Raw genomic sequence first — 22,414 nt, forward strand, 5'->3', positions numbered from 1 at the left:
GGTTCGTATCCCGTAACGTTAACAATTCCCGAACGTTTACTATCAAACCTAACCCCTAAAACACTGATCCATCCTCAAGTTTCCTTAATATTCGGTTCGTGTCCCGTAACGTTAACAATTCCGGAACGTTTCCTTACTAAAGTATCATATTTAATCAAGGTTGGGCGAAATGGCCAGGCTGGTTGGGCGAAATGACCAGGCTGGTGGGGCGAAATGGCAGTTGGACGAAATGGTTGTTGGGCGAAGTGACCTATTTTCCGAATGACAGTACTAAAAGGTTAGAATGCTCTAGACAAGATAGAGCAAGTGTGCTATGTTGTGAGGGGACAGGTAAGTTTGTCACTGGAGGTAGGATTGGGATATATGATTATGGAAGGGTTTGTCTGACTTTTGTAGGTGCTTGTAAGAACAATATTACCTAAACGTGATACTATTTTGCGAATTCGTTGTTTGCATATTAAGTTTCTACAAAACCTCATAACACCCTCCTCATGTTGGCCCTGGAAGAGGAAGGTTGTTAGTCCTTTCTTGTTTTACAAACTATTTTGACTTTCCTTTTTCTCTTTTTTCTTATTGTAGTAAACTCCAATAGTTCTTCTGGCAGCACGAGATATGACCCTGATATACTAAAAGCAGAAATCGCCAATGCTAGACAAAGGGTGCTCAATATCCGCAAAGAAATTCAACATGTGTCAAGATCGAATCCTATGTGAGTTTTTGGTTTTGATCACAAGAGAAACGTATGCAGTCATGATGGCATGTGTGTGTGTGTGCGCATTTGTGTGTGGGAGACACCTTTGATGCAACTACGACATCTCAAGATAGGAACCATGGATACTTTTCGTACTTCATTTGTAGATGTGTCATGTTGAGAGGAAGACCCCTATGTTTTTTGTGGTGGTCAAAGGTCATCTGAGGTCACCAGAGGTAAAAAACTGAAAACCTTGAAACTTGAAAATGTAAACACAATATCTCATGATAGGAAGTATGATAACTTTTGGTTTCGATGGCAAGAGAAACCTGTGCAGTCATGATGGCATACGTGTACATGTGGGTGTATGTGTGTGATGCCCTTCTTGTAAACACAATACCTCCAGATAGGACTCAAGGAAACATTTCATACTTGGCATATAGATGCCTCATGTCAAGTAAAAGAACCCTAGTGTTTTTGATGGAGGTCAAAGGTCATCTGAGATCACCAGTGGTCAAACTGAAGACCTTGTGAATGCATTACAGTGAGTAGAAGAACTCTATTGCTTTTGTTGGAGGTCATCTGAGGTCAAATGCTGAAAACCTTGTTAACACAAATTCTCATGATATGAAAATTTTAATATGTGACATGTGTTTGCATCATATTGAGTAGAAGAAACCTATTGTTTTTTGTTGGAAGTCAAAGGACATTTGGGATCACCAGAGACCAAACTGAATGCTTTGTGAACACAATATATCAAGAAGGGAACTTTGATGAATCTCATACTTGGTGTGTGAGTGCCCCTTATTGTGTAGAAGAACCGTTTTTTTTTGGTGGAGTACAAAGGTCATTTGAGGTCACCAGAGTTCAAATGGTGAAAACCTTGTAAACAAGATATGTGAAGCAGGAAAACATCTGGATCTTATATCTGGCACGAATTGCCCAAGTTTAATTCAATGCAAGACACCATGTAAACATGACAGTCATACTGTTTGATCTTCTATTTTTAAATTATTAATAAAGACCTGTGATGAGTACAACAACCCTATTAAAACTAGTGGAGATCAGAGGTCATACCATGAAAGCTGTGTAAACGTGATGTCTCACAGGTAAAACTTTGATGACTCATACTATACTGTGATGCATGGTTCACAAAAATGTTAGTCAACCCCCATGGATCTTAAAGATTCTATACCTACAGAATGTGTAAACACAGTAACTTCATGATAAAAACATGTCAATTTGAAACCACAGTAGTTAATAATTCCTATGGGCAAGGAATCAGTAAGCCTTTGGCTGCTGGTTTAACACAAATTTATGGAGAGTATATTTATAGATATAAAGAACACATTTGCAATTTTTGAAAGAAAATTTCTATAATTATCTGCTTGTAGGTTGGATTCAAACGAAACCCAAGTATTTGACCGCGCTCAGCAATCTCGTACCCGAGCTCTGTTGGAAGAAGCTAAAGCTGTAAGAAAATCTTTTTCTATTGGGGCTGGAGATCGGACCTACCAACGAAAGGTTTTTTTATTTTTTATCATTTCATTTTTGAAGATGTTTATTGTTTATAATATTATTATAGTGGACAAACACTAGAAATGTCTCCTGAAGGCTGCATTTTGAGTTGATTTTGCCATAGCCTGCTGGTACAGCCTGGATAAAGGAAGGGTTATGTGCATGAAGAATGTGTAAGACACAGTTTGTGTGGCTACTAGGTTGTCAAGTTGGCTCCTTTGCTTATAAAAACACAAATCTCATTGTTGGAGAAGTCGTCTATGACCTGTATGTTATCCACAATGGGTACAAGTCACCTTGTGGTGTTGGTGGGGGTCAGTATCCATAATTGGTACAAGTCACCTTGTGTTGTTGGTGGGGGTCAGTGTTATTTGAGGTCAACAGAGGTCAAAGTATGGCAGTGTTGATAATTTGCCTAGTAAGGACTTGGTCAGATGGACACAACATTACAACCCAACACAAAGTGCAGCACAAATGGTTGATGTATTGTTAGTAAGCTAAATCTCACATAGACATCCTTCATGTATTGTGGCTTTGTATTTTCTTGACTCTGTAATAAGCATTTCAACAGTTTGTTAAGTAGTTTTGGTTGGTTGTACAAACACCTGAGTATCCCCAAGGCCATATACAACAATTGCCAGTCTCAAGTATTAGTATGATGGTCAGTTGATACCTCATATAAAGAGAATTTTCTTTGTCACTGAATTCTGGTGTTCTAAAGTGCCACCATTTTGTCCCTTTACCTATTTATTCCATAATCCTTTCAAAGTCACATAACCTTTACTAAATTATCTCCCACCATTTTATTATTCCTGACCTATATCATGTCTCTGTATGTAACACCTTTGCATAGATGCTAAAACCTAGTTAGTTCATTAAAGTCTCTATAACTTCCTCACCAATTTTGCTAATGCAGTCATTTCAGCAGTGGCCCAAGGGCTGCTCAGTATGCTTCCTAACTTACACAGTAATCCCAACTGTGATGTTGTAAACAGGTGAAATCACATATCTATCAAGGTAGCATTTTCTGGTTGCTATCAAATGTAACATGGCATTGAATGCTATGTAAAAAACAATAATGACAAAATAGCAGCAGTCCAATCATCTTATGATAAAAGAATATTACAGCCTAGTAATTTTGTGCATGATCTGTAGCTGCAGTAGGACAGTGTGCAGTTTCAATACTGCTTTTCAAAATAGAAATGATCATAAACATTGCTTTCAGCAAATGTCTGCAGAGACATAGATTCAACTTTTTTTAACAAAAAACATTCAGAATATAATAGATCCCATTGTGAAATTGACTTGGAAGTTCAATGATAAGGCTATGACTCAGTGGGAGGTAACTATTTGAAATGGTTGGCACTTTGCAAATGCTACTAATAGAGCAGAATTTTCCATAGGGTGGTGGTTGTTCTAAACTATAGTGTGCAGTCATACTCAATTTGAATCGTTCTTTAAACAAGTATTGCAATTAAGATAATGTCATAAATACCCCCAAATGGTGTAAGCTGAAGAATTTTGGAGGTCAGTGCTGGTCAAAGTCTGAAAGCAAGCAGAATAACTGAAAAACAAAGTGTACATGAATTTCTTCCTTTGTGTAATTGTAGATCAAAGTACAAGAACCCTATTGAGTTCTGTGCAGGTCAAAGTTCTACGTCAACAGTAAGGATGAAAATCTGGTATAAAATGTAATAACTTACAAGTAAAGCTTGAATTAACTTGATGCTTGACAGTTTGATCGACCTTTATGAGCACAAGAATCCAGTTGCTTCTGTGGAGGTCAAATGTCATTTTAGCAGCCAAAAAGTCATGAAATGATGGTAATTCCAAAGGTAAAGCTTAGTTAAACATCCTTCTTATTGTGTAAATCTACCGATAATGAGTGCAGTAATCCTTTCCCCGTAAATGTAGGTAAATACTAACAAAATCTTAAAGTGAACTTGATGGATAGATATATGTTAGTTTGCATAATGAAATAACCTTACTGACCACTGGAAGTCAGTAATGGGCAGCACTTAAAATGTTGTGTGCAGTGTCACTGTTATATGTTCACATATATATGTTGCTGGTGATTACTTTCTGGTTTATTTTTCTGTTTGCAGCCGTTAGCAGATAAGACTGGTAGATACTACTCTTCATGCCAAGATGTGTCTACCTCTCTCCCATATCAGCAGAGACTAAGCTCCAGTCAGCTGGAGCTGCCAGGATCCAGCCTTTCTATTCATAATACACAGCTCCCAGAGAGAACCAAGCTCAATCTTCGGTATGAGGAGTCAAAGAGAAGGTACAAACTGCATGTTATTAAATGTTCTTATCGTTACTGGCAACCACCATCATGTCACTCTAAAATATTAAATCGGGAACCCCTCTCCCCATGATATTACATGCACAGAATGTACCAAAAGTGTAAAGGTAACATTACATATAAGTGTGTTGCTTCAAGACTGACACATTAATGTTGCTATAGGATCTGGAGAGTTATAGACATGGCAATAATGTTAGTTGCTGTAAAAGTCTCATTTTATTCTTATTCTGGTGTTTCTTCTACTCCGCCTAGGAGGCCACAGGTCAAGTCTTGTGTGATTTTCAAACTAAGCTTCTTTCACCAAAGCAATGTCTTCACATCTTATCATCAGCGTGCACAATTTATCGGTGTTTGTGGTGTTGCACCTTCGGCACCATTTCACACTTTGTATGTAGTGTATAATTCAGGGACTGGTTGCATCACTTAGCTCAGAGAAAGTTAATGCCTCAATAGCTATGGGAATGATACATATTTATTTGAATGTGCTGCAAGAGTTTTTCAGTAGTTGTTGAGATGTATTAAAAGCATCAAGGACTTTCAGCTGTACATTGACAGTTTAAGTAGCATTACTTCAATTATTGAGTTGCTTGATTTTATTTGATTTTATCTGCATGCTAAATGTGCATCTGCAGCATCATCTGATCAATATTCTGATTTCTTTCTTTACTGCCGAAGGTTTTGTTTTTTTATGTTAATCATTTTGACATTTAAAAGCTCTTGCTTTTTCTTAAATGCATCAGAGAGCTAGATTATTGCAATTTTGTTTTACATCATCCTTGTTGGTAGTTATAACTGTTTCTTAAGGTTTTGCTGCTGTCATCTGATGTGAAATTTGCAATCTTGCTTTTCCTACTGTAGAGAATGTTTGTTACAAATTAAGATGGCAGAGTTAGAGTCACAGCAAGCGAATCCCTTGTCCTCTGAGCTGGCGATGAAACAGGTTACTCTGATCCAAGAAAAAGAAGAACTCCTTAAAGAATTGAAAAATGCTCAAAGACACATTCGAAGGAAAGACGAAATCCAGAGGTTACAGGAGAACATTGACCAAGTTGAAAAAGAAATTGTTCTTGCCAAAGATGAATTACTTAAATTAAACATGCAAAGGTGGAGTACCATTCATTCATGTAAATACTAGCATACTGTACAAATATGCTTATGGAAAACACACTGGTAATATCTTGGAATATTCAAATCTGGTAAAATACTGTAATTATACAGTAGTAAAGATACTTCCTTCTGCAAGGAAAATGTTGAATAAATCAGAGATGTCCAAGCTATGCTTTGTACTATACAGGGTAGAAAACAAATCATTCACAGTCATTAGCAAGGAGCGCTACACATAACATATTATTCACTGTTGTGGCCAAACTGTAGCATTTACCATTGTGTTTTCTGTAAGGATATGTAGTTATCTGTTGAGGTTGACTAATCCTGTTATGCTGTCTGTCTGATTGTTTATTGCTGTATAAAGACTTTTGCATTTGTTTTCTATTTTCACCAATTAACACTGTCTTTTCGCACCAGTTTGCACTCTATGCCTGTGAGCAATAATCTTGCAAAAATCTAGAATTGCAAGGTTGAAGCATTGTTTGTAATAGATAATGAGAAATGCACATGGAGGTGTGATGAGAAACATACAGGATAGGTGTGGTAAGATCACTTTAAAAATAATGGCCTGCTGCATTTGCTTTGTATACTTTTTTTGGCATTTCATTGCTTACCCTCTTCCTCAATCAAAATTCAATACTAAATACAGATCGTACAAACTGAACCAAAGAAGCTGCTGTTAAAGCTGACAGCTAATGTGTGATGTAGAGACTGATTGTAAAATGCTGAAAGTTAATATGTGATCTAGAGACTGATTATATAGGCTGATAGCTAATGTGTGATGTAGTGACTGATTATATAGGCTGATAGCTAATGTGTGATGTAGAGGCTGATTGTAAAGGCTGATAGCTAATGTGTGATGTAGTGACTGATTATATAGGCTGATAGCTAATGTGTGATGTAGAGACTGATTGTAAAGGCTGATAGCTAATGTGTGATGTAGAGACTGATTGTAAAATGCTGATAGCTAATGTGTGATGTAGAGACTGATTGTAAAGGCTGATAGCTAATGTGTGATGTAGAGACTGATTGTATAGACTGATAGCTAATGTGTGATGTAGAGACTGATTGTAAAACGCTGATAGCTAATGTGTGATGTAGAGACTGATTGTAAAGGCTGATAGCTAACGTGTGATGTAGACTGATTGTAAAGGCTGATAGCTAACGTGTGATGTAGAGACTGATTGTAAATGCTGATAGCTAATGTGTGATGTAGAGACTGATTGTAAAGGCTGATAGCTAATGTGCGATGTAGAGACTGATTGTAAAGGCTGATAGCTAACGTGTGATGTAGAGACTGATTGTAAAGGCTGATAGCTAATGTGTGATGTAGAGACTGATTGTAAAGGCTGATAGCTAATGTGCGATGTAGAGACTGATTGTAAAGGCTACAGCTAATGTGTGATGTAGAGACTGATTGTAAAGGCTGACAGCTAATATGTGATGTAGAGACTGATTGTAAAAGCTGACAGCTAATGTGTGATGTAGAGACTGATTGTAAAGGCTGATAGCTAATGTGTGATGTAGAGACTGATTGTATAGACTGATAGCTAATGTGTGATGTAGAGACTGATTGTATAGACTGATAGCTAATGTGTGATGTAGAGACTGATTGTAAAGGCTGATAGCTAATGTGTGATGTAGAGACTGATTGTAAAGGCTGATAGCTAATGTGTGATGTAGAGACTGATTGTAAAGGCTGACAGCTAATGTGTGATGTAGAGACTGATTGTAAAGGCTGATAGCTAATGTGTGATGTAGAGACTGATTGTATAGACTGATAGCTAATGTGTGATGTAGAGACTGATTGTAAAGGCTGATAGCTAATGTGTGATGTAGAGACTGATTGTAAAGGCTGATAGCTAATGTGTGATGTAGAGACTGATTGTAAAGGCTGACAGCTAATGTGTGATGTAGAGACTGATTGTAAAGGCTGATAGCTAATGTGTGATGTAGAGACTGATTGTAAAGGCTGATAGCTAATGTGTGATGTAGAGACTGATTGTAAAGGCTGATAGCTAATGTGTGATGTAGAGACTGATTGTAAAGGCTGATAGCTAATGTGTGATGTAGAGACTGATTGTAAAGGCTGACAGCTAATGTGTGATGTAGAGACTGATTGTAAAGGCTGATAGCTAATGTGTGATGTAGAGACTGATTGTAAAGGCTGACAGCTAATGTGTGATGTAGAGACTGATTGTAAAGGCTGATAGCTAATGTGTGATGTAGAGACTGATTGTAAAGGCTGATAGCTAATGTGTGATGTAGAGACTGATTGTAAAGGCTGATAGCTAATGTGTGATGTAGACTGATTGTAAAGGCTGATAGCTAACGTGTGATGTAGAGACTGATTGTATAGACTGATAGCTAATGTGTGATGTAGAGACTGATTGTAAAGGCTGATAGCTAATGTGTGATGTAGAGACTGATTTGTAAAGGCTGATAGCTAATGTGTGATGTAGAGACTGATTGTAAAGGCTGACAGCTAATGTGTGATGTAGAGACTGTTTGTAAAACGCTGATAGCTAATGTGTGATGTAGAGACTGATTGTAAAGGCTGATAGCTAATGTGTGATGTAGAGACTGATTGTAAAGGCTGACAGCTAATGTGTGATGTAGAGACTGATTGTAAAGGCTGATAGCTAATGTGTGATGTAGAGACTGATTGTAAAACACTGACAGCTAATGTGTGATGTAGAGACTGATTGTAAAACGCTGATAGCTAATGTGTGATGTAGAGACTGATTGTAAAGGCTGAGAGCTAATGTGTGATGTAGAGACTGATTGTAAAGGCTGACAGCTAGTATGTGATGTAGAGACTGATTGTAAAAGCTGACAGCTAATGTGTGATGTAGAGACTGATTGTAAAGGCTGATAGCTAATGTGTGATGTAGACTGATTGTAAAGGCGATAGCTAATGTGTGATGTAGAGACTGATTGTAAAGGCTGATAGCTAATGTGTGATGAAGAGACTGATTGTAAAACACTGACAGCTAATGTGTGATGTAGAGACTGATTGTAAAGGCTGATAGCTAATGTGTGATGTAGAGACTGATTGTAAAGGCTGATAGCTAATGTGTGATGTAGAGACTGATTGTAAAGGCTGATAGCTAATGTGTGATGTAGAGACTGACTGTTACAGCTGATAGCTAATGTGTGATATAGATTAATTATAAAGGCTGACAATTAATGTGTGATGTAAGACTGATTGTAAAAGCTGATTTGTAATGTAGAGAGTAGGTTACTAGAGACTGAAGCTTAAATGTAATATTTTGCAATTTTAATCTTGCAGGTGGTAAGATATCTAATGTTTGTAAGAATAGTGAAACAAAGATGTGCATTGTCTTATTGCTTTCAAGTGTTCCATGAAAATTAAGTTTTAATTACTGAGTACTCTCTATGCTAATTTTGGAATCATTACAACAGTTGTGTAATTTTGATAGAATCTCACAACAAAATTTCATTCTATTTGATAACAGAACAAGTCTTAATGACGAAAAAAGGCGGTTAGCACAGCAGCTTTCAGAAACAACTCGACAAGCAAATGTTTTAGAATCAAAACTTAGAAGGTAAGAGCCTAACAAGTTTCCCTTGATGTAACCTTCATATGGGATGACTATGTGACTTATATTGAAAGTTTATGATGAGAGAAGAACCATGCTATCCTATGGTGCATTACAGGTTCATGATTTCCTACTTGGTATGTGGAAGTTAGTACAAGAAACCTGTTTCCTATAGAGCTCAAAGATCATTTGAGTTTGACGAGGGTCTAAAAACTTGTAAACGTGTTATCTCCCAAAGCAAAGCTTGAATGTATTTTATAGTTGATGTATTGATCCAGCTTAGTGATAAGAAGGACCTATTGTTTTCTGTGGAGAAAGATAGTTGGTACCGGTCAATTCAAATATTTGTGAACTCGTTTGAAATGCTATTGCTCCAGGATGTAGCGATGGATACATCTAGTTGAATCTTGCTTTATGTTTGCCAAGTAGGAAATTGTGTTTCACATGCCAACATCCGAGGAAACTATAAAGTGGTCCAAATGTCAAACCTAGCAACAAGAGCAAACTCCACAAGTTGGCTATCAAGCTCATTTGTCCATTGTTCATAGACAATCTAGCTTGTGTGTTTTCATCAGCATTTGTCCATGAACTTTCATATGTTCCTGGTTGTGTGTGCTCTACTGTGTGGATTAATGTACAAGCATAATGAGGTGAGGAAAAAAATTTAAGCAGTGCCATCACTGGAGGCTAGGTTTACAAGGAAAATTATGTAATGAGAAGAATAGTGTGTTCGATCAGTCTACCAAAAAACCACCAGGAACAATATTAATCATAACAAGTTACATATAATCTCCAGAGATGTACAAATTGAAATAGTATAATATCACATTATGTTCTTGAGATACAATATTTTCTGTATTGGATTAAATGGTTAATAACTTTCAAATAAAGAACAGACAAATGTTTCAAGCACTTAGATCTCTTAGTTGGATGGAGGGATATCAAATAGTTGTGAATGTTACATGGCTTGGTCAAAATGGTGCAAAGTTATACCCAATGCAAAATACGCTCTAAAGATCTGCAAACCATTACCAATGTTCTCTATGGAGCTTTGCAACTTTTGGACGGGACCTCCCCAGGTGGTTCACACAGTATAAAAACTGATAAATATGGTCTTAGTGGTGTATGTAATCTTGTAGTTCTCACCTCTGTTTTCTCCATGGTTCCTAGACAGACTAGCAATGATAGAGGCCTAAGTTAGAGCATACTTAAGCTCTTCCAGTCTACTTGAGAATCATGGTTGAATACCAAACATTTCATGGGTGTTCTTTTAAGCCTTAGCAATCTTCTAATAGCAGACAATGCATTTTGTGCAGTAGGTAACAGGAATGTTTCCTCTCTTTGGAGATGTTTCTGCACAGTTTGAATGTCTAACCGTTGTCTGAGGCAGTTAGCCTGTAGTTACTGATTTCTGCTCATATTTCTATTCACCAGATGATTGAAGTTCTTTCATCAGATTTGGGTAATATTCTTTGTCTTCTTATTGTAGTCTTTCAGTCAGCACCTTGTCATCAAGTTCAAGCAGAGGTTCTCTTGGTCCATCTAGTCATGGCTCTCTAGCATCGAGCAAAGGATCCATCAATAGCGCCCTCAGTCAGGCAGAACTAAACAGTGCTGGTGGCTCATTGCTAAACCTTGCAAACATTGAAGATATCAAGCATCAGGTAATCATGCAGTAGATTATTCTTGAGAACTTATGATGATCATGGAAAGTACATAGGAAAGCAGATAATTACATTACTCTGTTTTATTGTTACAGGTGGATGCATTGATACAAGGTGGCATTGCAGGCCTGGACCCTCCTAACCCCTATCACAGGCAGTATACCAATATGAGCAGACCTAACAGTGCAGAGAACATGCTGAACTCAGGTGAAACTAAAGTGTCTATGGTCTCATTATCCTCTCGTTCATCTTTGTCTTCCATCTCCCCTCCATCCTCTCCGATTACCAGTGGACATCTTGAGGAGGATGGTAAAGCCATGACAATAGCTGAGTATATTGCCAGTGTTGAGCAGGGGAGACAGTTAACTGCCTACAACCAATTCATTGTTGGTAATAATTATCAGCCAAGCCTTGACAATGTTAACTCACAACTAGTTGAGAAAGGGCAACCTCCATTGGATGAAGAGCAGTTTTCTCGATGTCTGAAGCAATGGCACATCAGCTCAGAAGATCCAACTCCAACCAATACATTGAGCTCTAGACAATCAGGCAGACATGATATTGGAAGGGAGGACGTGACCGCCATGGTCAGAGAAGGTCAGTTCATTCATGTTTTCTTCAAAGAGGATTGTTATTAACTTCTGTACCTGAGCATAGCAATACAGTGATTAATAAGGATTGCACTGTACCTTAGGATACTAGAATATACTTCATTAAGGATTGTAATTATACCGGTGCTTTGCCTGAGTGGATAAATGCATTTGAAGCAATGAGGCTTAGCAGCCTAGGGGGTTCCAGGTTCGATACCCGGCCGGTCATAGTAAGTTCGGGTTTTCATCCAAGAGTAATCTATGGTTTTCCCATCTGAAATGACTTTCTCAATTGAGAAGATCCCAAAGTTGAGTTAAAATGTTGAATTGGAAGCCAACCAACGTGTATGTTGTAATCCATAACCCCTAGCAGGTTTCTCCCTCAGTTGTGGTCGCTTAAGGGTTGTAAAATAACTGATGATTATGATTATTATAATATTATTATTATTAATTAACTTTTGTACCTGAGCATAGCAATACAGTGATTAATGAGGATTGCACTGTACCTGAGGATACCAGCATGTACCCCACAGGATTTTATTTCACTTCTGTACCAGCTAAAGGCAAACAGAATGTGATGTGTGTGTGCTTGGACATGGAAAGCAATCACTAACCCCTATTCATTTTTCCCACAGAAGTTCTCTTTCAGTTAATGAAACGAGGCTGTTTGTTTTAAGATGATAAAAACTTTCCTTGCTTAATCTTCCATCCAGGTAACATACAGAGACAGCCAGACCAGCCAACATCTCATTCACAAGGTGTGTCAGCTGCGGTATCTAATGAGTCCATGACTGCAGACAGTGGGGTCTATGAGGTGGTTTGTAAAAGGTCAGTTTACATTTCATGTCATATGCATAAGGGCTGTGAACAAAACCTTTTACATTTATTAATGTTGCTTTTTCAGATGTTAGAAATAAGAGACCACTTCCTTGTAATACCACCAAATTGTTTGATGCATGAAGCCACATTTTCTTTTTGGACAATATTCTTATTTGTTGAAGAGGTCAAAGGTCAAAAGAGATCTACAGGGCAGTGTTGGAAAACCTTGTTTAATTTCCCACAAACACACTTCGAACAACTGCCGGTGTTCGCGCAGCGAACACACCCGGCAGGTACAGCTTGCCGGTGGTTGTCTAAGGGGAGAAGGCCCCTGGAAAATTTTAGTATATTTGCTTGTCTGGTGATATAAAAAATCCCAGTTCAAATGCAAGACACTGAAAATTGTTTGAATTTACATTGTCACTAAAACTGATGAAAATGATAAAATGACAAGTGAGAGAAGCTAGAGTAGTAGTAGTTAGAGTTATTATGTTATAAATTGAAAAGAGATTTAATCTGTCTGACAATATTTAAAGAGTTTTACAAACAAAATTTCCGATATTTTAAAAAAAAAATTGTTTGGCAAAGCTCCGATTCTAGACTGACTAACAAAGAACAGCGTGCACTATACGTATATTACAACTGCAGTGCTTAACTCTACTCAATAGACTACAACATGTGCTGCGAATTTTCCCAGTAACCTTGCCAAACAACTGTGAGCTAACACCTGTTTGTTAACATTTTTGGCACGTTTCCAGGGGAAGTTCCATGGAGTAAACTGTTTTGGCCCCCCTCTAAAATTAATTAGGTCAGTCAGTAAAGGAACGGCAAAGTTATGCGAACTATTATCGTAGACGTTCAAGAAAAGTAAGTCAAATATCCCTGTAACATTTAGATAAGTAAAACACACCTTAAGCCAACTGACTCCGCATGAACAAAACTGTCTAGTAGTATATTACCCATCAAAATATGACGCACTATACAACGCATAGCATGATATCACAGCCCCTAGCTACGGCCATCTTGATGAAAATCTTGAAATCACATGTTTTAGGCCACATGGCATGATTAACTATATACTGAATATTGTTTCCATGTTCCTGTAAGAAAAATGTAAATTCCGTAAAATAAAATTGTGTTTTTTTAGTTACGTGAGATTCGTAACTGCCGAGGTGGTTAGGCTATTATTCACCTAACTATGGTAGGATCTTTCTTCGTATATTTGGAAAATTCTAGAAAATACTTTCTTTTGCCCCGCTTAACACCAGATGTGGTCTGATATTCATAAATGGGTGTACTAGAGCCTTGTTTACATGACATTAGTTGCGTTTAGCACGATATGCCAGTTTCGCGAGAATTGTTCGAAAGGTTTTGCTCAATCTTTCGTAAAATTTGAAAGGTCTACGACCTTACATTTCGTACACAATTGGTAATTTCTCTCCTGATTTTCAGAGTTTTTATTTCCTTACGGTTGAGTGAATAAGTTGTGCCTTGAGTATAAACCTTATCGCGAATGCAAGAAAACGATGCAGGATTTCCAGCAGACAAATGTTTTCTTTGCGGGATTACTGAGTCAGTTGAAGGGAATCCCGCATCTTAGAGGGAACATTGAACTGAAGTCAAATAGTTTACTTACATACAATAAAAAAACAAAAACTAGATAAAGTTGATTAAGTTTCTGTTTATTTTTTCTAGGTCTGAGATCCAGTTAGAATTTCTCTACAGACTACAGGATGCTTCTCTGACAATAACACTAGATTGCTTGCGAAATCTTTCAGTTATTTGGCCCTTAGGGCCATCACATATCTGGTAAGTGGCTATAGTTGCACTTAGTCATCTGTGTTACTTTTATAGTCCATACATCTGAATACTAAGAGTATACTGATAGAATAATTCCACAAGCTACTGGAGGCAGTTTTTCCCTTAATTCATTAAATCCATTTATTCATCCAGTCGAATGCTACTAGAATTCATGTCTGTCAAGATGCTCCAATGCATGGTTTGATGATGATCAAGCCTCGATCTCAATCCATATAACTCCTTATTATGTTTACCGTATGTCAAGATCCTTCAAGAAAGTGTTGATGATGGCCTTAGCTTGATCAAGCCTAGTTTACAAGCCACCAGGTCATGAGAATTGAACCGAAAAAGTCAAAACCAGGATCAGTCTGGCTCTTGCGCTAGACAGTTTTACTAGCCATCTAATTAAATATTCCACGTCTAGTTGAGAGAATGTGAAAATGTCTTCCAAAGCTCCTCAAATTTGACACATTTGCAAAGTATAACCCATGTCATTTTAAATGCCCCTGAAACATTTAGCTATTTCTAGTGCATTGTACATCTAATACAACTGTTTCATCAGTTTTCTGTGTCAGTATATGATTACTATCCTCCTGTTAGAAGAAAGCCTAACCACTTAGCACTTACATGCTTGACATGACAAATATTTGTGAAATAATGATTTGAATTTAAGCGCAGCAAAAAAATAAATGCATATGAGGCGAAATTTAACTCCATCTTGTAATGGATTAAAAGTTGCTTCCTTAATTAATCCTTTTGATCTTGCAGCTTTCTGAAAGGAAACCTTAATCTAGGTTCAAGTGTGCCTACAGTTGAGCTGAGAACAGATTGGTTTCAGGTAGACCTCCAGGGAGAAGAAAGTAGAATCAACCAAAAAGTGAAAGTGAATGTAACCAGGGAACAACTATGTGAAGCTAGTTTACAATTACTTATCTGTGTTGATTCTGGTGGTGGCCAGGAAGAATGTGTGGTAAGTAGAATTCACCATCTGGTAGTTGTGAGATCGGAGTTTATGAATGATTTTGTGTCACTGTTTTAATACATTAACATGTTCCGTCTGATAATGATATTTTGTTGTAATTAAGTATTTGACCCTTTGATCAAGAACAATTCTGATAAAGCCTGTCAGCATTATGTTGTCCAGTGTTGAGAGATGTCTGTATTTTGTTCACTTTATATACATGTCTTTATCATTTTACTTGTGTTACTGTAATAGCATCTGCATGACATGTCATTTTACTTGTGTTACTGTAATAGCATCTGCCTGACATGTCATTTTACTTGTGTTACTGTAATAGCATCTGCCTGACATGTCATTTTACTTGTGTTACTCTAATAGCATCTGCCTGACATGTCATTTTACTTGTGTTACTCTAATAGCATCTGCCTGACATGTCATTTTACTTGTGTTACTGTAATAGCATCTGCATGACATGTCATTTTACTTGTGTTACTGTAATAGCATCTGCCTGACATGTCATTTTACTTGTGTTACTCTAATAGCATCTGCCTGACAAGTCATTTTACTTGTGTTACTGTAATAGCATCTGCCTGACATGTCATTTTACTTGTGTTACTGTAATAGCATCTGCATGACATGTCATTTTACTTGTGTTACTGTAATAGCATCTGCATGACATGTCATTTTACTTGTGTTACTGTAATAGCATCTGCCTGACATGTCATTTTACTTGTGTTTCTGTAATAGCATCTGCCTGACATGTCATTTTACTTGTGTTACTGTAATAGCATATGCATGACATGTTATTTTACTTGTGTTACTGTAATAGCATCTGCCTGACATGTCATTTTACTTGTGTTACTGTAATAGCATCTGCCTGACATGTCATTTTACATGTGTTACTGTAAAAGCATCTGCCTGACATGTCATTTTACTTGTGTTACTGTAATAGCATCTGCCTGACATGTCATTTTACTTGTGTTACTGTAATAGCATCTGCCTGACATGTCATTTTACTTGTGTTACTGTAATAGCATCTGCCTGACATGTCATTTTACTTGTGTTACTGTAATAGCATCTCCCTGACATGTCATTTTACTTGTGTTACTGTAAAAGCATCTGCCTGACATGTCATTTTACTTGTGTTACTGTAATAGCATCTCCCTGACATGTCATTTTACTTGTGTTACTGTAAAAGCATCTGCCTGACATGTCATTTTACTTGTGTTACTGTAATAGCATCTGCATGACATGTCATTTTACTTGTGTTACTGTAAAAGCATCTGCCTGACATGTCATTTTACTTGTGTTACTGTAATAGCATCTGCCTGACATGTCATTTTACTTGTGTTACTGTAATAGCATCTGCCTGACATGTCATTTTACTTGTGTTACTGTAATAGCATCTGCCTGACATGTCATTTTACTTGTGTTACTGTAATAGCATCTGCCTGACATGTCATTTTACTTGTGTTACTGTAATAGCATCTGCCTGACGCATGTTTTTCTACTTGTTTTACCCTGCAAACCAGAATAAAACTCACTCTGAGAGCATTCAATGTGTGTAATGGCACCATCAATATTGCAGGAAAATACAATATAAATTTTGATACTTTGTAGGGTGGAGTGGGCATTGGTCTGGCACGACTGCTGATGTGTCCTGATCAAGCCTTGAAGCAAAGCTATGCAATCCAGAGCCTCCTTCCCCCAAGCCCAGATGTTACCCAGGTATGTACAAACCTCTATCATACTGTATCACTGAATTAGTACAATGAATTTTACAAGTTGAGAGTAATTTCTGAGTCAGGTCTGAGTTGGTTTCATAACCTAGCTTAAAGCAGCTGATATTTCATTTCATCAGAGATTTGAAAATGCATTATGTAACATATTTGAAAAGATTCTCTTTGTTAGGGATTTCACCTGATTTGGAAGTTGGTGGAACTCATGGAATCAGGACAAACATTAGTACACAGAAGAAAATGATCATTCAAGGTTACTGAAAAATTCAAATACATGCAAGCAGTCAAAGTATTTTGTTTTGCAGCACTTGTTCATGTTGTTTACCACACAATGGTAATATGAAAGATCAGTGAAGAGGCACATTAAGCAGTATAGAGTATCTGGTCTATAGTCTTCTTGACTTTGTGTGAACCAGTGACAGCCAAGATGGATGCTTTGTATCTTTATTACAATTGGGCATCTATTATAACTTAAGCACAGTGGATTGTTACAGTAGTTTAATATTATATGAGTCAAAACTGAGTTAAAAGTTGAAAATATATCTGAAGAAATCATTGAACCTTTTCAGATAAACTTAACTCAGGGGTTTGATTATTAAGGCCACAGTTTAGGCCACGAATTAGGAAAATGCTGCATTTTATACCTGCATTGTAGCAAAGTGTCGAATGTGAGACAATGTTGACTTTTCTGTCTTAGGTATGGTTGTTTTATGAGACACTGTCAATGTAAAAGACATGTCAAAAGATGGGATGTTTCTAGTGATTTAGCTGTTATGGATGTATGTATACAATTATGAGGTGAACAAACCACCATCTGTGTAGCCAAATGAACTGCAACGTCATTTAAATATCATCAGGCTTGCAGGCAAGTCTCTGAGCTTCTGGAATCTGCCAGGTTGAAACTAGAGAAACATCCAGAATACATCAGCAGTGAGGGTGCTGGCATCCACATTGATGGGTGAGTAGTAGTACTGTAGGATTAAAATGCTATCAGCAGTGAGGGTGCTGGCATCCACAGTGATGGGTGAGTAGTAGTACTGTAGGATTAAAATGCTAACAGTGAGGGTGCTGGCATCCACATTGATGGGTGAGTAGTAGTACTGTAGGATTAAAATGCTATCAGCAGTGAGGGTGCTGGCATCCACATTGATGGGTGAGTAGTAGTACTGTAGGATTAAAATGCTATCAGCAGTGAGGGTGCTGGCATCCACATTGATGGGTGAGTAGTAGTACTGTAGGATTAAAATGCTATCAGCAGTGAGGGTGCTGGCATCCACATTGATGGGTGAGTAGTAGTACTGTAGGATTAAAATGCTATCAGCAGTGAGGGTGCTGGCATCCACATTGATGGGTGAGTAGTAGTACTGTAGGATTAAAATGCTATCAGCAGTGAGGGTGCTGGCATCCACATTGATGGGTGAGTAGTAGTACTGTAGGATTAAAATGCTAGCAGCAGTGAGGGTGCTGGCATCCACATTGATGGGTGAGTAGTAGTACTGTAGGATTAAAATGCTAGCAGTGAGGGTGCTGGCATCCACATTGATGGGTGAGTAGTAGTACTGTAGGATTAAAATGCTATCAGCAGTGAGGGTGCTGGCATCCACATTGATGGGTGAGTAGTAGTACTGTAGGATTAAAATGCTATCAGCAGTGAGGGTGCTGGCATCCACATTGATGGGTGAGTAGTAGTACTGTAGGATTAAAATGCTAGCAGTGAGGGTGCTGGCATCCACATTGATGGGTGAGTAGTAGTACTGTAGGATTAAAATGCTATCAGCAGTGAGGGTGCTGGCATCCACATTGATGGGTGAGTAGTAGTACTGTAGGATTAAAATGCTATCAGCAGTGAGGGTGCTGGCATCCACATTGATGGGTGAGTAGTAGTACTGTAGGATTAAAATGCTATCAGCAGTGAGGGTGCTGGCATCCACATTGATGGGTGAGTAGTAGTACTGTAGGATTAAAATGCTATCAGCAGTGAGGGTGCTGGCATCCACATTGATGGGTGAGTAGTAGTACTGTAGGATTAAAATGCTATCAGCAGTGAGGGTGCTGGCATCCACATTGATGGGTGAGTAGTAGTACTGTAGGAGTAAAATGCTAGCAGCAGTGAGGGTGCTGGCATCCACATTGATGGGTGAGTAGTAGTACTGTAGGATTAAAATGCTATCAGCAGTGAGGGTGCTGGCATCCACATTGATGGGTGAGTAGTAGTACTGTAGGATTAAAATGCTGTCAGCAGTGAGGGTGCTGGCATCCACATTGATGGGTGAGTAGTAGTACTGTAGGATTAAAATGCTATCAGCAGTGAGGGTGCTGGCATCCACATTGATGGGTGAGTAGTAGTACTGTAGGATTAAAATGCTATCAGCAGTGAGGGTGCTGGCATCCACATTGATGGGTGAGTAGTAGTACTGTAGGATTAAAATGCTGCTATTATTATGATTCAGATTTAGTCTTATACCTTGTCTTGACAGTGGTAAATTTGAAGGAACTTGGTGCACATTTAGAATCTTCACAATTTACAATCAGTTACTCATCACATGTATTCTCAGCTTGTTGGTCTGATCAGCAGGTTCACTCTTTGTAAATTTCATGACTTATTTTGTAAGATTGCATGATTTGTAGCATTAATAATGTTTTTGCTTCCTCTTCAGTTTGAGTCAATCTATGGATACAATACCCTATCGTCTCCCACCCACCATTAATGGTGCTAGTCATTCTCAGACCTATGCAAGAGGAACTGCTAAGTCAGTTCTTCATCAAAGAGGGAGAAGTAATTTGGTAGTTCGCTCAAAGACATTTACTTCTTGTAGCCAACCACAGCTGAAAGAGCAGTATGTTTGCAAGGTGAGTCCAAAAGACATTTACTTCTTGTAGCCAACCACAGCTAAAATAGATGTTTGATCATCTTGTGATGTAAATGTCCTTAAACAGTATTAATATCCATGACATCCCTAAATAATGAAAGTATATATAACATATGTTTATGTATAACATATGTTTGCTAGCTGGTGTTTTTGTAAACAACCATTTGAGGTTGTTTATTGCTTTAAGATTACATCTTCTCTGAAGCCTGAGCTGGAAGTAGAATTAATGTCGACCTTAAGGTATTTGTACAAGTATAACACACTAAATCTGACTGATATATCCAGTGGTAAATACTTTATTCAACAAGGTACATGAACGAGATGTCAACAGCAATCGATGTTGGAAACAGTTAAGCCTTTCACAAAGAACAGATGCTTGATCTTTTGCCAAAATGTTAAATAAATAAACTACCTGAAGCTGGTTGTGTTGCCATTAACTTGTTACCTGCCAAACAAAGTTTTAAACAATATTCCTAGGCTTGCATCCAGTTAGTGGCTGTCTTCGGTTGTATCCAGTTATTGACAGTCTAGGATTGTATCCAGTTATTGACAGTCTAGGATTGTGTCCAGTTATTGACAGTCTTGGGTTGTGTCCAGTTATGGACAATCTTGGGTTGTGTCCAGTTATTGACAGTCTTGGGTTGTGTCCAGTTATTGACAGTCTTGGGTTGTGTCCAGTTATTGACAGTCTTGGGTTGTGTCCAGTTAGTGGCAGTCTTGGGTTTTGTCCAGTTAGTGACAGTCTTGGGTTGTGTCCAGTTAGTGGCAGTCTTGGGTTGTGTCCAGTTATTGACAGTCTTGGGTTGTGTCCAGTTAGTGGCAGTCTTGGGTTGTGTCCAGTTAGTGACAGTCTTGGGTTGTGTCCAGTTAGTGGCAGTCTTGGGTTGTGTCCAGTTAGTGACAGTCTTGGGTTGTGTCCAGTTAGTGGCAGTCTTGGGTTTTGTCCAGTTAGTGACAGTCTTGGGTTGTGTCCTATTATTAACAACTAAATAAAGTTTTATCATTGGTAGTCAGAGTCTAGGGGTTCATTTAATAAGTGACAGCCTATGGTTGTATCTGGATAGTGACAACTAAGATTTTATCAGGTTAAGAACAATCATATGTTTTATTGTATATGTTAGTGACAGTAAAGTGCTACTTTATTAACACTTGATCAAGACTGGCCTTAGGTGACATAGGTGGGAACAAATTTGTAAGTAGTTGTAACCTGCAACAATCAATATTGGCATATTTCTTTGCTTTGTAGCTCAATCGCAGTGAAAGTGACAGCTCAACATTAAGCAGGAAAAATTCCTCACGCAGGAAAGTGGTAAGTTTTTGCTACAATTATATCTTTTTTGTGTTCACCAAACCTAACCAAATCCCCCTAAGTTCTAAGTTACAAATGAATGTGGTATATGGACAGGGTTTTTGTGACATTCAATAACCTTGGTGTTTCATTGCAGAGATAAGCATATAATGCAGTGTTGTAGTCAGTCCTAGTACTCTTTGTCTTGTGTGCATATAATGCAGTGTTGTAGTCAGTCCTATTACTCTTTGTCTTGTGTGCATATAATGCAGTGTTGTAGTCAGTCCTATTACTCTTTGTCTTGTGTGCATATAATGCAGTGTTGTAGTCAGTCTTATTACTCTTTGTCTTGTGTGCATATAATGCAGTGTTGTAGTCAGTCCTATTACTCTTTGTCTTGTGTGCATATAATGCAGTGTTGTAGTCAGTCCTATTACTCTTTGTCTTGTGTGCATATAATGCAGTGTTGTAGTCAGTCCTATTACTCTTTGTCTTGTGTGCATATAATGCAGTGTTGTAGTCAGTCCTATTACTCTTTGTCTTGTGTGCATATAATGCAGTGTTGTAGTCAGTCCTAGTACTCTTTGTCTTGTGTGCAAATAATGCAGTGTTGTAGTCAGTCCTATTACTCTTTGTCTTATGTGCATATAATGCAGTGTTGTAGTCAGTCTTATTACTCTTTGTCTTGTGTGCATATAATGCAGTGTTGTAGTCAGTCCTATTACTCTTTGTCTTGTGTGCAAATAATGCAGTGTTGTAGTCAGTCCTATTACTCTTTGTCTTGTGTGCATATAATGCAGTGTTGTAGTCAGTCCTATTACTCTTTGTCTTATGTGCATATAATGCAGTGTTGTAGTCAGTCTTATTACTCTTTGTCTTGTGTGCATATAATGCAGTGTTGTAGTCAGTCCTATTACTCTTTGTCTTGTGTGCAAATAATGCAGTGTTGTAGTCAGTCCTATTACTCTTTGTCTTGTGTGCATATAATGCAGTGTTGTAGTCAGTCCTATTACTCTTTGTCTTGTGTGCATATAATGCAGTGTTGTAGTCAGTTCTATTACTCTTTGTCTTGTGTGCATATAATGCAGTGTTGTAGTCAGTCCTATTACTCTTTGTCTTGTGTGCATATAATGCAGTGTTGTAGTCAGTCCTATTACTCTTTGTCTTGTGTGCATATAATGCAGTGTTGTAGTCAGTCCTATTACTCTTTGTCTTGTGTGCATATAATGCAGTGTTGTAGTCAGTCCTATTACTCTTTGTCTTGTGTGCATATAATGCAGTGTTGTAGTCAGTCCTATTACTCTTTGTCTTGTGTGCAAATAATGCAGTGTTGTAGTCAGTCCTATTACTCTTTGTCTTGTGTGCATATAATGCAGTGTTGTAGTCAGTCCTATTACTCTTTGTCTTATGTGCATATAATGCAGTGTTGTAGTCAGTCCTATTACTTTGTCTTGTGTGCAAATAATGCAGTGTTGTAGTCAGTCCTATTACTCTTT

General features: G+C 37.9%; 1 protein-coding gene across 2 annotated transcripts in view; it reads left to right on the top strand.

The window, feature by feature from the left end:
• LOC139980399 (protein KIBRA-like) overlaps nucleotides 1-22,414 on the top strand; it is a 44,514-nt gene that overhangs the window by 17,715 nt on the left and 4,385 nt on the right. The window contains exons 6-19 of one of the 2 annotated variants that reach the window (XM_071992037.1): nucleotides 580-709; nucleotides 2,086-2,215; nucleotides 4,315-4,496; nucleotides 5,376-5,621; nucleotides 9,104-9,193; nucleotides 10,677-10,851; nucleotides 10,947-11,448; nucleotides 12,155-12,269; nucleotides 13,956-14,069; nucleotides 14,829-15,030; nucleotides 16,642-16,749; nucleotides 17,618-17,718; nucleotides 19,418-19,610; nucleotides 20,877-20,939. In XM_071992037.1, coding sequence (XP_071848138.1) covers nucleotides 580-709; nucleotides 2,086-2,215; nucleotides 4,315-4,496; nucleotides 5,376-5,621; nucleotides 9,104-9,193; nucleotides 10,677-10,851; nucleotides 10,947-11,448; nucleotides 12,155-12,269; nucleotides 13,956-14,069; nucleotides 14,829-15,030; nucleotides 16,642-16,749; nucleotides 17,618-17,718; nucleotides 19,418-19,610; nucleotides 20,877-20,939 — 2,351 coding nt within the window. The remainder of the gene's footprint in view (nucleotides 1-579; nucleotides 710-2,085; nucleotides 2,216-4,314; nucleotides 4,497-5,375; nucleotides 5,622-9,103; nucleotides 9,194-10,676; nucleotides 10,852-10,946; nucleotides 11,449-12,154; nucleotides 12,270-13,955; nucleotides 14,070-14,828; nucleotides 15,031-16,641; nucleotides 16,750-17,617; nucleotides 17,719-19,417; nucleotides 19,611-20,876; nucleotides 20,940-22,414) is intronic. The other variant, XM_071992038.1, reaches the window with a different exon arrangement.

This window comes from Apostichopus japonicus, chromosome 14 (assembly GCF_037975245.1).
Source record: "Apostichopus japonicus isolate 1M-3 chromosome 14, ASM3797524v1, whole genome shotgun sequence".
NCBI classification, from domain to species: Eukaryota; Metazoa; Echinodermata; class Holothuroidea; order Aspidochirotida; family Stichopodidae; genus Apostichopus; species Apostichopus japonicus.